This window comes from Torulaspora delbrueckii, chromosome 6 (assembly GCF_000243375.1).
Source record: "Torulaspora delbrueckii CBS 1146 chromosome 6, complete genome".
Taxonomy (NCBI): Eukaryota; Fungi; Ascomycota; class Saccharomycetes; order Saccharomycetales; family Saccharomycetaceae; genus Torulaspora; species Torulaspora delbrueckii.
This window is the reverse complement of record NC_016506.1, coordinates 24,415-37,709: the sequence shown is the minus strand read 5'-3', so window position 1 is coordinate 37,709 and position 13,295 is coordinate 24,415. Positions and strand designations below refer to the sequence as shown.

At 41.7% G+C, this 13,295-nt stretch overlaps 7 protein-coding genes across 7 annotated transcripts; 3 read left to right on the top strand and 4 right to left on the bottom strand.

Annotated features, from left to right (window-relative positions):
• Positions 1-358: 358 nt before the first annotated feature.
• DIB1 (U4/U6-U5 snRNP complex subunit DIB1) lies at positions 359-787 on the bottom strand (the record flags this gene model as incomplete). The annotated part of the gene is made up of 1 exon (XM_003681998.1): positions 359-787. The coding sequence occupies one exon, from the start codon at positions 785-787 to the stop codon at positions 359-361; it is 429 nt and encodes a 142-aa protein (XP_003682046.1).
• A 193-nt stretch (positions 788-980) lies between these two features.
• Positions 981-1,493, bottom strand: MRPL36 (mitochondrial 54S ribosomal protein bL31m; the record flags this gene model as incomplete). Its single annotated transcript, XM_003681997.1, has 1 exon — positions 981-1,493. One exon carries the CDS (start codon positions 1,491-1,493, stop codon positions 981-983), a length of 513 nt encoding a protein of 170 aa, XP_003682045.1.
• Positions 1,494-1,751: 258 nt separating this feature from the next.
• On the bottom strand, positions 1,752-3,623 carry TFC1 (transcription factor TFIIIC subunit TFC1; the record flags this gene model as incomplete). Its single annotated transcript, XM_003681996.1, has 1 exon — positions 1,752-3,623. The coding sequence occupies one exon, from the start codon at positions 3,621-3,623 to the stop codon at positions 1,752-1,754; it is 1,872 nt and encodes a 623-aa protein (XP_003682044.1).
• A 423-nt stretch (positions 3,624-4,046) lies between these two features.
• On the bottom strand, positions 4,047-4,967 carry MIR1 (Mir1p; the record flags this gene model as incomplete). The annotated part of the gene is made up of 1 exon (XM_003681995.1): positions 4,047-4,967. The coding sequence occupies one exon, from the start codon at positions 4,965-4,967 to the stop codon at positions 4,047-4,049; it is 921 nt and encodes a 306-aa protein (XP_003682043.1).
• A 1,644-nt stretch (positions 4,968-6,611) lies between these two features.
• TDEL0F00200 (histidine phosphatase family protein) lies at positions 6,612-7,940 on the top strand (the record flags this gene model as incomplete). Its single annotated transcript, XM_003681994.1, has 1 exon — positions 6,612-7,940. One exon carries the CDS (start codon positions 6,612-6,614, stop codon positions 7,938-7,940), a length of 1,329 nt encoding a protein of 442 aa, XP_003682042.1.
• A 930-nt stretch (positions 7,941-8,870) lies between these two features.
• On the top strand, positions 8,871-11,063 carry TDEL0F00190 (uncharacterized protein; the record flags this gene model as incomplete). Its single annotated transcript, XM_003681993.1, has 1 exon — positions 8,871-11,063. The coding sequence occupies one exon, from the start codon at positions 8,871-8,873 to the stop codon at positions 11,061-11,063; it is 2,193 nt and encodes a 730-aa protein (XP_003682041.1).
• A 1,239-nt stretch (positions 11,064-12,302) lies between these two features.
• Positions 12,303-12,761, top strand: TDEL0F00180 (uncharacterized protein; the record flags this gene model as incomplete). The annotated part of the gene is made up of 1 exon (XM_003681992.1): positions 12,303-12,761. The coding sequence occupies one exon, from the start codon at positions 12,303-12,305 to the stop codon at positions 12,759-12,761; it is 459 nt and encodes a 152-aa protein (XP_003682040.1).
• Positions 12,762-13,295: the final 534 nt, after the last annotated feature.

The window sequence follows — 13,295 nt, the reverse complement described above, 5'->3', positions numbered from 1 at the left end:
TGTGAGTAAAACCGTTTGGATAAGTTAGCGAACCACAACTTGACTTCAATAGTAAAATCGAATACGGGAACCTACAAACAGATTTGCCGATCCTCAATGGTAAACACAGTTGACGGCATCTTGCCAGTATAATTCGAAGTCTTCACTGCTCGAAGAAAGTGAAAAATTCTGAAAAGTTTTCGAGTAATGTCACGTGAATTGCAGCTCATCGCCTTAATAACCCAATAAGACCATTTAGAACCAGATTTCGAACCAATTGACCGTGGTTATTACACTATTTGAAGACTATTGGAGACTATTGGAGACCTTTATATTGGTGGTAAGCGCAGAATTGGATCTTGTATTATAGACCTTGCTTTTAGACGCGTTTATGGTTGTAATCATATGGAGAAATTACCAAACCTTTGTTTTTACGGGCTCCTCTGAATATGGTCTCTAGGATATCGATCATTTCTTGTTTATCATCTACTAAAAAATTCATCTTGTTGTTGTTACCGGTCCCAAAATCACACATCATATGCTTATTCTGGTAGAAGAACATGACTGTCAGGGGATCTTGCAATTCGTAGATCTCATTAAAGTCTGGTACCTCAGTAATATCGCATAAATAGATTGCTGCAAAGTTTTTGACTTTCTCAGCTATAGAGTATAACAGCTCATCCATTATCATGCACTCTCGATCCCCATCGTTACCGAATCGAATCACCACTAGTCTCTCTGTTTCTGTAACTATAGCTTGATCGACATGCCAGCCTGTATGTAAATGTGGCAGAAATACACTCCCCATTCTTGTCCTTCCCCTTTGTGTTCTTCCTAAGTATATTTCATTCCAGTTTTTAAATACAATAAAGTATTGATAAAACAAACCAAGTCATCAGTAGACCTATGAGCGAAAATATGCTCCGAATAAATTTCAGTGATATATAGCTATGTGCATGAGTTTTCGTAATTACTGGGTTCAGCGAGTTCATCAGCTGGACCTATTTCTTTGTTTTCTTTTTTGTGGCCAATTTACCAGTCTTTATTTGTTCAGAGTCCTCGTTCAACAGCGACAAGTAATCGTCCATTCCAAACTCTCCTTCATCAGCAGCTGCCTCCTTCTCCTGCTTGCCCTTTGCTGCAGCCTCTTTCTTCTCTTCGGTTGGTTTTGGTTCAGCAGCCATGGAAAACACTGAGCCGTATCTTTCCTTGAACTTGTCCAATCTGCCACCAGCGTTAGCATCCACAACTACCAGATCGTCTCTGCTTGAATTCCATAATGGGCTATTTCTTTGATCCTGAATCAATCTGATCTCGTCCTTTGGAAATTGGGACCTTCTTGTTATTACACTACCGTCACTCAATTCCACTTTGACGTTGAATTCATGATATATGGCAGGTCTGGCTTTACCTAGACGGATCTTTTTCAATGGTCTTCTTGGAATGTTTATCTGACCACTTCCTTGATAGGAACCTGTGGAAGCAAATCTTCTCAATATAAGATTCCTAAGCATATCTGAAGAATTTGGGATGTGGAAAAACGAAAAGAATGACGAGTATCTGCCTGTCAGTTTGTCCTTCACTCGATTAATTGACTTGGTTAATACATAAAACAGACTGGTAGAAAGAAAAAAAAACGTCAACTATGACAATCTTTCAATGTCATAGCGATGAGTTGACTAAGAAGAGCTCTAACGGGACCAAATTTGTGCGAGTCTTGTTAAATGAGTGTGACTCTAGGATCTCTATTCAGAAGTATTTGGGCGTCAATATCAAAGGTTGGCTTCGTTGACCAGGCCAGTCAGGTCGTTTTGCAGACGTTGAGCAACTTCGGGATTCAGCCTGGAAATGCGGTCAATGACCTCTTGAAATGTGGCGGAATTGATCTCAAATGCGGCATCATCGTAGTCATCACCTTCGTCATCCTGGGCCTCGTCGACTCGAACGTTTTCATCTTCATCGGCCTCATCGGCCTCTAAGGCAACTTCGTCAGCTTCGCCTGAAGCAACACCATTCTCCTCATCTTCATCGGATTCTTCCTTGTTTTGGTTGGGCTCGTTGCTATCCTCGTCCATATTCACGTCGCCATCTTGATCCGTACTCTGCTCTTTGATCATCGATTCCTTGACATAGACCATTGTTTTGAAATACTTCAGCTTGTACTCATTGAAGTCGTAATTTCCTTGGACCATACAACCCAACTCATACTTTACTATCCTTCTTATTTTTGCCAGATCTAGTTCTTGAAACCAGCCTGTGAGTTCATTTGCTTTCGGCAAGAACTCTGCCTTGGAGTAAACTTCGGCAATATTTGGTTCTTCCACTAGTAAATCTACTTGCAGCATCAGATACCAAGGGATTTGTTTCCCATTAAATTTGAATCGACTGTCAATATCTCCTGGATTATTCGATTCATATACCGGTGCTGGGGGGCTAGGCATATTTTTCTTCAAGATTGGTGAACGTAGTAATTTCCTCTCGATCTTAAAGTACTCCGTCTGATATTTTGCGTATGCGGAAGATGTTCGAGGATCTACACCAAATTTGATATAGGTATTTCTCCATGGTCCCATAGTAAACCGGTAGGAAAGAAGTGCCAAGGCAATTTTCAAAGTATGGTGCAAATCCTTGCTCACAATTCCGTCAATGTGTCTCTTGACCCAGATGGGTCTCTTTGAGAATAGCTCTCCAAGAACTTTAAGACACTCCTCTAAATTTTGGTAGAAATTGGATTCTTTCTTTGTTCCTGGATAGACACCTGTCGCTCTGGCGACTTCGTAATCTTTCTGCAATGAAGGATGGGGGTTCGCAGGAGTCTCTGTAACCTCATTCATGTCATGTACAAATTGCTGATAGTTTTTAATGTATGTACCCTTCACTTCTGCAGCGCCATTGGATTTCTTTGTAGCGAAGGGATTTGTTTTGTACTTGTATTGATACGGTAGACCAACCATTGAAAATCTAGGTGGTGGAGGCAATTGAAAATCAAGACTTGGGATCTTTGACGATCGATCCATCATCAGATTACTTATGTTCTCGAACGGCCGTGTATCAAAGTCCGGTACTGAATCGACGAATGCTTTCATGTTGTTCCAATCAAGCGAGTCAAAGCTATCCTTGAATTCAGTAGCTGAAGGTGCATTATCTAGTCTCACCTGGAAATCTGACATTTCTCTGAACTTGATCGTATTGTTGATTATAGCCACCGGGGTGACTCTAACATCTCGGCTTCTTAACGATTCCAGAGACTTTTGAATGTTTCCATTATTTTTGGCTAACGTTCCCTTTGGCATCTCAATCTTAAGTACAATTGACTCGTCTCTGTAAGGTACTTTTTTGCCAATAATCGGGTGCTCATTGAAGAACTTATCTGAGAAATCCCTATGGGAACCTTCATTTAAATACAACTCCAATCCCTTTTGTGATTCAGCACTCTCACCACGCTCATTCAGCACTTCCTTGATCTTGGAAAGTCCACCACACATCTTGATAGCCTTGGTGACGCTATCTTGGCTGGAAGAGACATGCAAGGGTAGCTCGAGACTTGGTATCCTAGGAATGTCCAAAGTATACTCTTTGGCTAAAGCGGCACATCGCTCTGGAGTAGGCGAACCCCTTATCAGTCCATTGTCCTCAGTGGACATCTTCACTTTCTTACTTCTTTCTTCGCGATTTGAGTTTGTTGATGATCTCTAATAAAGATTGTCATCTGACGCCTTAGATCAGAAAGGCGGTATGATCAGAACATAAAGATGACCGATATGCTCTATACTTGTACAGTACAATCTAATGTAGGTATGTAATAACATTGAAAGGAGGAAAAAAAGTATATACAACGACAAGACGAGATGAAACTCGTCGTTAGCAAGTCATTAGGAATATTTATAAGTTAGTCGTTCTTATGATGTTCATCAGGCAAAATTCATCTTTTCTTCAACATCTTAAAAATTACTGTTTTGATTTTAGTGCTTCATGAGCAAATGAATATGAAATTAAGCAACTGCAGTTTAAACATTTTCTAGACTGAGCTGCAGGTAATAATACAAGTAAACCATGTATCATTGGTCTTAATCCTTCTTAGCGATTTCGACACTTGGAGCACAACCCAAGGTTCTCTTCAAAGAACCGTAGATACCGAATTGCAAGGAGGTCAAGGTACCGACCATAACCAAACGGGTTGGCAAACCGGCGAAAGAACCGAAGAAACCCAATTGCTTGGCCAATTGACCCAGCAAACCGATGGTGGATTGACCTGGAGCCTTCTTGGTCTTGTTAACCTTAGACAACAAAGTGTCAGCAGGTTGAGAGACAATAGCAGCAGCCAAACCAGCGGTCAAACCAGCAACCAAGTTGATACCAGTGACAGAAGTAGCAGACAACTGTTCCTTTGGACCAGCTAGACCAAAGTATGCTTCAGCAGCACGTTCGAAAACCAAGAACTTGGAGATGTTGTAAGGAATTTGCTTGAACAAGATTGGAGTGAAACCGGCGTAGAAAGAACCTAGACCTTCCTCTTTCAAGATTCTAGAGAAACCACCGACCAAACCGTTGGCGAAGTTTGGTTGAGAAACCAATCTAATTCTAGTAGCTTCCAATGGACACAAGGCAATATCAGCGAAAAATTCGGCGATAGCGGCGGAACCCATGTAAATAGAGTTCTTGTAATTGACAGCAGTGTCGTAACCCAAAGTGTCAATGAACAACTTTTTGAAGACTTCGTAACCACCGAATTTGAAAGCACCTTGCATGGAGTAACCCAACAAAGTTGGACCGAAACCGGTCAACAAAGCACCAGCACCTTCTTCACCGATAATCTTCTTGAAAGAAGAAACCATACCCTTGTTGTAAATGGTTGGTTCCAATTGAATTCTAGTTTTGACAACATCGATTGGGACCATAGCGGAGTGAGTGGTACCACAACCAATGGCACCAGCTAGAGCGAACTTGGCATAGTCAGATACAGTGTATTGAGGAACTGGAGCAGACATTTCGATTTCGATAGTTGCGGGTGTCAGGGAAGTACAAGGAATAAAAAGATCGAAAGTGCTGAAAAGTTTTGATTTTAAACTAAAAAGTGTTGAAAGGAGAAGAAAGAATTGAAAAATAAAAAAATGATTATAATTCGACAAGAACAAACAAGAAAAGCGCTCCCAATATTACGATGTACGAATATGAATCGAGTAAATTAGTGGGAATCATCCATAAATATTCACGAAAAGTTGGCTGTTTAAACAGGAAATTCTCACAACTTTGCATAATGTTGTTACGCAATTTTGAACAGGGAGCCGTCAATAAGCTTTAATGCCGATAGATTTAAGCTGGCGCGGAGACGCAGTTACGGGGGTCAGTGTGGGTTCATTTTATTCTGCAGCGACAGTCTTTTTTCACTGATTCTGATTGGCTATGAGAAAAAATTCACGACAAGTGTATTAACGACGGATACCGATGAGAGGTTGACAATGTGACGATTGAATTAAGGTCAATATGAACAAGTCTTCTGGTAACATAGAATAATAAGCTGCTGAATATTATGGTCTGTAGCTTTCAGTATAACTGTCATACTAGCCAAATTGTTCTCATATTGATATCACTCGCCTGGGAACTTCCATATGTTAAACCACAAAATAATTATATCCTCTATTGTTACTATTAACAATTGGATCGTGTCAGTAACCCATCGCCATACAAGTCCCGAGGTTACAATGAGAGGATAAAATCGATGTTTTCATAAACAGATTCCCATAACAAGTCTTGCCTAGGCTTACTTCAAAAATTCCTAATTTAAAGCTTCTTCATAATTTTCTAGACGACATTGGAAGATGAGCCGAGTCAGCAGATGCACTAATTAAGATCGAGGCACGAGGCTGTTTTTGGTTTTTGTTCAGGCAAAATCCATATAGGAAAATGGCATCATAAGCTCGAATTTGAAATTGATGATTAAACGAGCTTCTTACTGTCATTCAGACTTTGTAATTCCCTTTGTGCTCAAAAACGTTCCAAGCGCCTAAATGAGTACGTAAAAATTTATCAACTAATGGAAAAACATCAGAAGTCAGATTCTAGCAACTACGATTCTTGGCTTTGTTCTCTCCATGTGCTCTAATGCAACCATCGTACAATCCAGAGCGAACGGGCCTGTCGCGGTCATTCTAATTGAACCTGCAGCAGTAGGCCTTGACTACACGTGGGTATCATCGGACGCCGAGAGATCTACTAATATTCTATCCTCTTGAACCCTTGAGGGTTCATCAATGACTCTGATCAAGAATGTATGAGTCTGCTCAGGTTGTAAATACAAAAAATAAGGTGCAATCAACAGCTCTTCGTAAACATCAATCAATTTTCACAAGGTAAGACATACAACTAAGAGCCTGTTGCATGGTCACAAAAGCGAATTTACAACCGCACGTGTAGTGGTAAAACAAGATCTAGTGGTTTGTTGAAACGGTTCAATGGTTCTATGGTATGAGCCAACGTATAAAGGCTACATCTTTCTCGAAGATAAGACTGATGCCCTCTTGGATTTTAGGTTCAAAAAATCAAGATCAACTTCATAACTATGGGATCCGCTATTCTTCTCACTCTATTGGCCTCCGTCGCATCTGGTGCCCTTCTTGACCAAAAATACTCTGATGCTTTGGGAAAAAATTGGTACTCAGGAAGAAATTGTTCCATTTCTAGGAGGTGCTGGTCCACATTTCTCCTACCCACTTGACTTCGGTATTGATAAGGCAATCCCAGATACCTGCGAATTGACTCAAGTTCAATTGTTCGCTAGACATGGTGAAAGATACCCAACCAAGAGTAAAGGTGCTAAGATCTTGGAAACTTACTACAAATTGGCAAACTACACCGGTACTTTTAACCAGTCTCTATCTTTCTTGGACGATGATTATGAAATCTTCATCCAGGATACTAACAATTTCGAAGAAGAGACCACTTTGAAGAACACCGTCAACCCTTTGAACCCTTATACCGGTGAAATGGATGCTAAGAGACACAGTCAGGAATTCTTAGCTCAATATGCTGACTTGTTGGAAGAGACTCCAAGCTTTGCTATGTTCACTTCCAACTCTAAGAGATGTCATGACACTGCCAAGTTCTTCATCGACGGGTTGGGTAAGGATTACAACGTCTCCTTGCAAATTATTGACGAGGACCCATCATCTGGTTACAACACTTTAACCCCAAGATATGCCTGTTCCAACTTCAACGAAACCGAGAACGATGAATACGTTGACACTTACTCTCACAAATATTTGTCCAACCTTGCTAAGAGACTAAATGATGAGAACATTGGTTTGAACTTGACCAAGAGTGATGCCACTAATCTATTCGACTGGTGTTCTTACGAACTAAATGCCCGTGGTTACAGTGATATCTGTGATGTCTTCACTCAAGAAGAGCTTGTTCACTACTCTTACCAGGATGATTTGGAAAGTTACTACGAGAATGGTAACGGTAACTCCTTGGGTGCCACAGCCGGTTCTGTTCTTTTCAACGCTTCTGCTGAATTGTTGAGACAAAGCGACGAATTGGAACAAAAAGTTTGGTTGAGTTTCACTCATGACTCTGACCTTGTTAATTATATTGCTGCTGTTGGCCTATTCGACGATGGCCACAAGCTAAACGCTTCTCAAGTTCCATTCCGTGACCATGTCTACCGTAAGTCATGGATCGTTCCTCAAGGTGCTAGAATCTACACTCAACAATTCAAATGCTCTAACCAAACTTACGTCCGTTACGTTGTCAACGACGTCGTCATTCCAATCGAGAGCTGCTCCTCTGGTCCTGGTTTCTCTTGTCCATCTGATGGTTTCTTCAAGTACGTCGAGGAACGTATCGGTGGTATCAACTACAACGAAAAGTGTGGTCAAAACAAGGCAAGCAACGCCACTTCTCTAACCTTTTACTGGGATTACGAGAGCAAAAACTACAACGCTAGTTTGATCAAAAAATGATCAACCAATACCCTCAAATTATTCTAGCAATCCTGCGTTGATTTTTTTAGTTCTTTTAAGATGTTTAGTCAGTTTTTGATAGATAAACAAAGGTTTGGTCACTGACCCAAATCCCTACGACGATGGCGCTTCATGTTCCAATTGGGAAAATTCACGAAGTTCGCTGCAGCAACCCCCCAGTTTAGTTGCAGAATAAAACCATTCTATTATTACAAAATAATTTTTTTCCCGCATTTGCTTTATTCGAGAAGATCTCTTGGCATGTAGCTACGCAGCCCAAGTCAGAGAACCTCTAGATTAGTTATGTAGGGATAATAACAAAATCCCTCGTCGAGCCTGGAGGGTAAAGATTTGACGTGGGCTAACCAGCCTGGAACTTAAACAGTGCTTCCACAGTGCACACGTTTCTCTGTCGAACACCTTCTCTTGGTGCCTTTCTCAGCGGGCGGTCCCAGCTTGTATCAAATTGCCTATTGTGGAAGGGTGTTGCCTCTAACGAAGCCAACCTTGGCAACAACCCTGGTTTCGGGTATCACCGGTTGGCCTCGGTGGCCTGATTCGATGCTGCTGGATTTCCTGAAATGGTATTTTCTGCGCTCTTCAAATTTGCCTCTTCAGGGAATTTTCTGCCAGAACTCGTCTCCAGCTTTTAAATCTTGACCAAAATAGTCTCTTTAATCATATTCCAGAAGCCTCGATGTCCCAATTTGTTAATAAAGGCCCTGACATATTGACCTCAGGTTGAATCAAAGAGACTACACATATCTCCGTCATGCCATAGTCACGGCACATATCGTTTTGATATTTTTAGCTGGTGGACGCTGTCCTTGCATATTGAATTATGTATATAGATGCCTGTAGTTTCTTTCTGGTCATTGTATTTTCGTCACACTGTGTTTCAATAAAGAACATCGAAAGTTGTAACTGACAATGAGTTATGTGTTCTTTGCCCTACTTGGGCTTCCATTACTGGCCTCCATGGCACAGGTCGCCATGGCACAGGCTAATTATGTTGCCTGTTTGCCGCAAGGTGAAAGGACGGCTGGTTTTAGTGCTCGTTTTTTCCCATACGCTTTGAGCGATCTTAGTTCGTATAAGGACCCCGCCTATATGGGATATGGATACGCGAACCAAGCACCTGTGGGATCAGTCTCAGGTATTGAGACTGTGGGTTTCAGGTATTACCCATGTATTCTTCACCCTGGGGTTCCTTACTGTACTCGTACAGTCTTCTGGGGATCTGACATTTACGGATTTAACACAACCCCTTCCAATTTTACCGTTGAAGTTAGCGGCTATTTCCTTGCGCCATTGACTGGTCAGTACACCATTGGTTTGCCCCAAGTTGACGATTCTGCAGCTTTACAGTTTGGTGATGGTGCTGCATTCAACTGCTGTCAACAAAATTTAAAGCCTCCCAAGAGTACCAATTTTTCAATTGACGCGGTGAGACCGCTAGATGCTGTTGGTTATAACGCGCAAAGCTCTGCTCAAGTGTCACTAATTGCTGACTTTTACTACCCCATTAGACTCGTGTACACAAATCTTCAAGGTAATGCAGTGTTAGGCTTCAATATAACTTTACCTGATGGAAGAGTCATCACCGATTTCACTAATTATGCTTTCTCTTTTCCGGCCGATGTTAAGCAACCAAGTTGTGCGATAACAAATCCTGTGATCCCAATCACTAGTACTACCACTAGGGGATGGAGCGGAAGTGTCACATCTACTTATGGAACGACTACAACTTACGAGACTGGGACCGATGGTGCAGTGACACCCGAAGTGATTATCGAAGTTGAAACGCCAACTGGTTCGTTGAGTTCGTACTCATCGGTTTCTTCGTTTAGTTCATCTGTGCCAAGCAGGGGATCTTCTGCGCCAAGCAGTTTGTCCATACCAACTGGTTCATCTTCGGTTCCAAAAAGCAGCTCAATTCCAAGCAGCTCTTCTGCTCAGCCAAGCTCTTCAACTCCTAAGAGCAGCTCTTCTGCTCCACCAAGCTCTTCTGCTCAGCCAAGCTCATCTGCTCAGCCAAGCTCATCTGCTCCACCAAGCTCATCTGCTCAGCCAAGCTCTTCAACTCCTAAAAGCAGCTCGATTCCAAGCAGCTCTTCTGCTCAGCCAAGCTCATCTGCTCAGCCAAGCTCTTCTGCTCAGCCAAGCTCTTCTGTTCAGCCAAACTCTTTTGTTCCCAAGACCTCATCTATTCCAGCAAGTTCGTATAGCAGTTCATCCAAATATCCCGAGCCGGTCTTGCCCTCGTCGTCATTCTTCACATTGCCATCTTATAATACGTCAAGCAGAACAGGAGCCAGCTCGCAGAGTCTCACCAGCGTTTCAACCTCATCATCACAGCAATCAACACCCACCAGCCCAGAGAGTTACACACCTGCACCAACATTTAGCAAAGAATCCACTACCGTTTTTCCTCGAACTACAAGCTCAGCTCCTTCTTCGCTCACTGGGGACACTTTGAGTACAGTAACAACAATTGACGGAAAGACTAAGATTTACACAACCTCATGTCCATTAACTTTCAGCGAAAGCGTGTACAGCTCTTCGGCAGATACATTCAGCGAAGAATCGACTACCTTCTCGACTGAAGCTTCAACTTCAGCTCAAATTACAGTTCCTGGGAGCGTCTTGGGCACAGTAACAACGATTGTTGATGGGAAGATAACGATTTACACAACCACCTGTCCAATAAGTCTTGGTCAAAGCATGTCAAGTTCTTCCTCAAATACAGCTATTGTTACAGAAACAAAGACTAGAGAGCGTGATGGTTCAGGTGATTCAGTGCAGTCTCAGGGAAGCCAAGCTGCGGCAGGTCAGATATCTAAAAGTCGTTCAAACACATCTCCAGAAAGAACTTCAGCGGCAACTAGAGATGTATCTCAAGACACCGAAAAGACGACCTTGACCACCATGTCGAGTTCCAGTACAGCAGCTTCTCAGAATTTGGCTTCCGTTGCCGTTGCACAATTCTCTTCCTCAGGAAATGAACCTGTAATTAGTGCCACTCACTCGGTCGCACCCGTATCATCCTTCGAAGGCTTAGCTCACAGGGCAGAGTTTGGGATTTATGGCTTACTTTTGGCTGTCTTGCCAATTCTTGTATGAGGACATCATATTTTATGAATTTTGATAATATTTCGTTCAAGTCATCTCGAATACCCTACTACCTGGAGTGACCAATAATATATTTTTTTTTGTCAAATACTAGAAGCCTTCCTACAAAAATCAGTGCTTTATTGGCTCCATCTAAGAAAATGTGCTTTACAAGGCTTGCTTGCAAGTCACTCAAGTATCATATACGGATTGATATCGCGTGCCTGAGCCGTCGATCTCATCAGTGCCTTGCCGATAACCACTTCTGTCCATGACCATCATGCAAGTAAATAGCTACTATAAGCCAGTAACCGGACGCCTAAACCCCTTGAAGACCAATAAACTCCGAGTACTTGGGTAATTCCCATTATATCTGTAGATTTTCGTGTCGTACATTCTTTAATACTTAAAGATGGTGGTCCTGACTCAATATGAACGTGGCATCCGTTATCGACGATCTATCAATGAATAGGTGACAATCCACCTCACTGGCGATATACATAAAGTGCAATGCAAGACGCTGTGTGGTGCAAAAACCATGTTCAGCCGCACTAAGCTTTCGTTTCAATGCAATGACTTGCAGATATCATCTTTTGGTGTAATTTACCAGATGAGCTCAGTTGAGGGTTGCTTGGTCTGTTAGCTTGGTGTCGCCATGTGTAACGTCCCTGATATTTCCAATCGAGAACCTCTTTTACCTGCGATCTATTAGGATACTGTCCAGCAGATCATATGGTGTTGCACATTAAATAGCCTAACATTGAGGAAGCTAAAGTCGAAATCGCTCAAGTTCACAGAACTTGAACATCAGATTGAACAAAAAGATTTCGCATATCATTCAGAAATTGCCAAAAAAAACTGATCTCTTCGTGTACAGAAACCAAGAGCATGTTTTCGTTCCAAAATTGAACTTAATGAATGCACAACGCTGACAAGTGCTAGGGTAGAATGGCAGCAATAATTCATTGTTCGTTCCACAATGACGATAGCACGGTCAAGTATTGTCGCGGGTACTGTTGAGTAGTGTGTTTATTCAAATTCAAGTGGATACCATAAGACATGCAATGATGAGTTCCCTGACTCCTTCCTGCCTTAACGCGTTTCAAGGCCTTACGAAATTATTTAGTACCACGCATCCTTCAGAACCTTTTATCGAAATGTGGAACTCGAATCTTGAAAATGGTCACAAAAGCCGGATTAGTTTAACATCAAAGCTAAGTCTTTAATAGAGGTTCAACTAGCTTACTCAGGATGAGACTCGCCTTCATCTTAAGCGTTTGTCTCGTTTTTGTTTTTTCTCCTGGATATAGTCATGATCCAGCTACTGGCATTTCAAAGCAGGTATTCGTCGAACCACAGCAGAGTAAGCAGGTGTTTCCATTGTATAGTTCCATTATTTTGGTTGCGCAAGGCGTTTACGCTCATTATAATGTCGCGAAACCAGTTTGGATTCGGGTTGTATGGTGGGGGGCCTTTGTAGCAGAGGATGGTGGTGTTTTAGATAATTCAATCCAAATACGTCGTGCATTTCTGATTTGCAATGATGTAAACACATACAGTGACGACTGCGCTAATAGCATTCGGGATGCATTCAAGTCTTGCCTGATGAAGTTGATTTACCTACTTCTGGTCAATAAGGGTCATTACAAACCTTCACTAGTTTTATTTGCATTTTATATATTGTTCTATCTTTTTCAAAATGGTAAATGAATTATGATTTGTGTTGATAGAAGCATATTAAAATGAGCACGTTAATCATCTCACTTGAGTAAAATTGAAGAGATGTAGCAAGGGAGTAGATATAGGCAATTTCCATGCATAAGCAAAAGTGTTGTGGATGCTACTACTACGAATGCCTTTAAGAATCCTCGAAATTACATAGTCCTACGAGCGTCGCATTTTCACCTTTTGAATCTTGAAGGGAAATTATCAGTCAGAGTAGTTTTAAGTGAGCCAAAGCTTTGTTCTGAGATTTTCTTTTGGCTTTTCTGCTGGCTGGTTTTTTTTTTGAGTATTCTTTATAACGTGAACAATTGGAAAAGTCCCCCTGTCAACAGTACGAATATGCGAGAATCGACATCGAGAGTTAATATCTCTTTGTTATTCCCCGATCATTGAACAATTTGCATGTGTCGGCAACTTTTCCCTTGGTGAATGTTTTAGTTTTATCTGTACTTGCGGTGGTTGTTTATGCCAACTCCAAAAAGAAGGATATCCCAACAATTGATGGAAACCAACAGATAT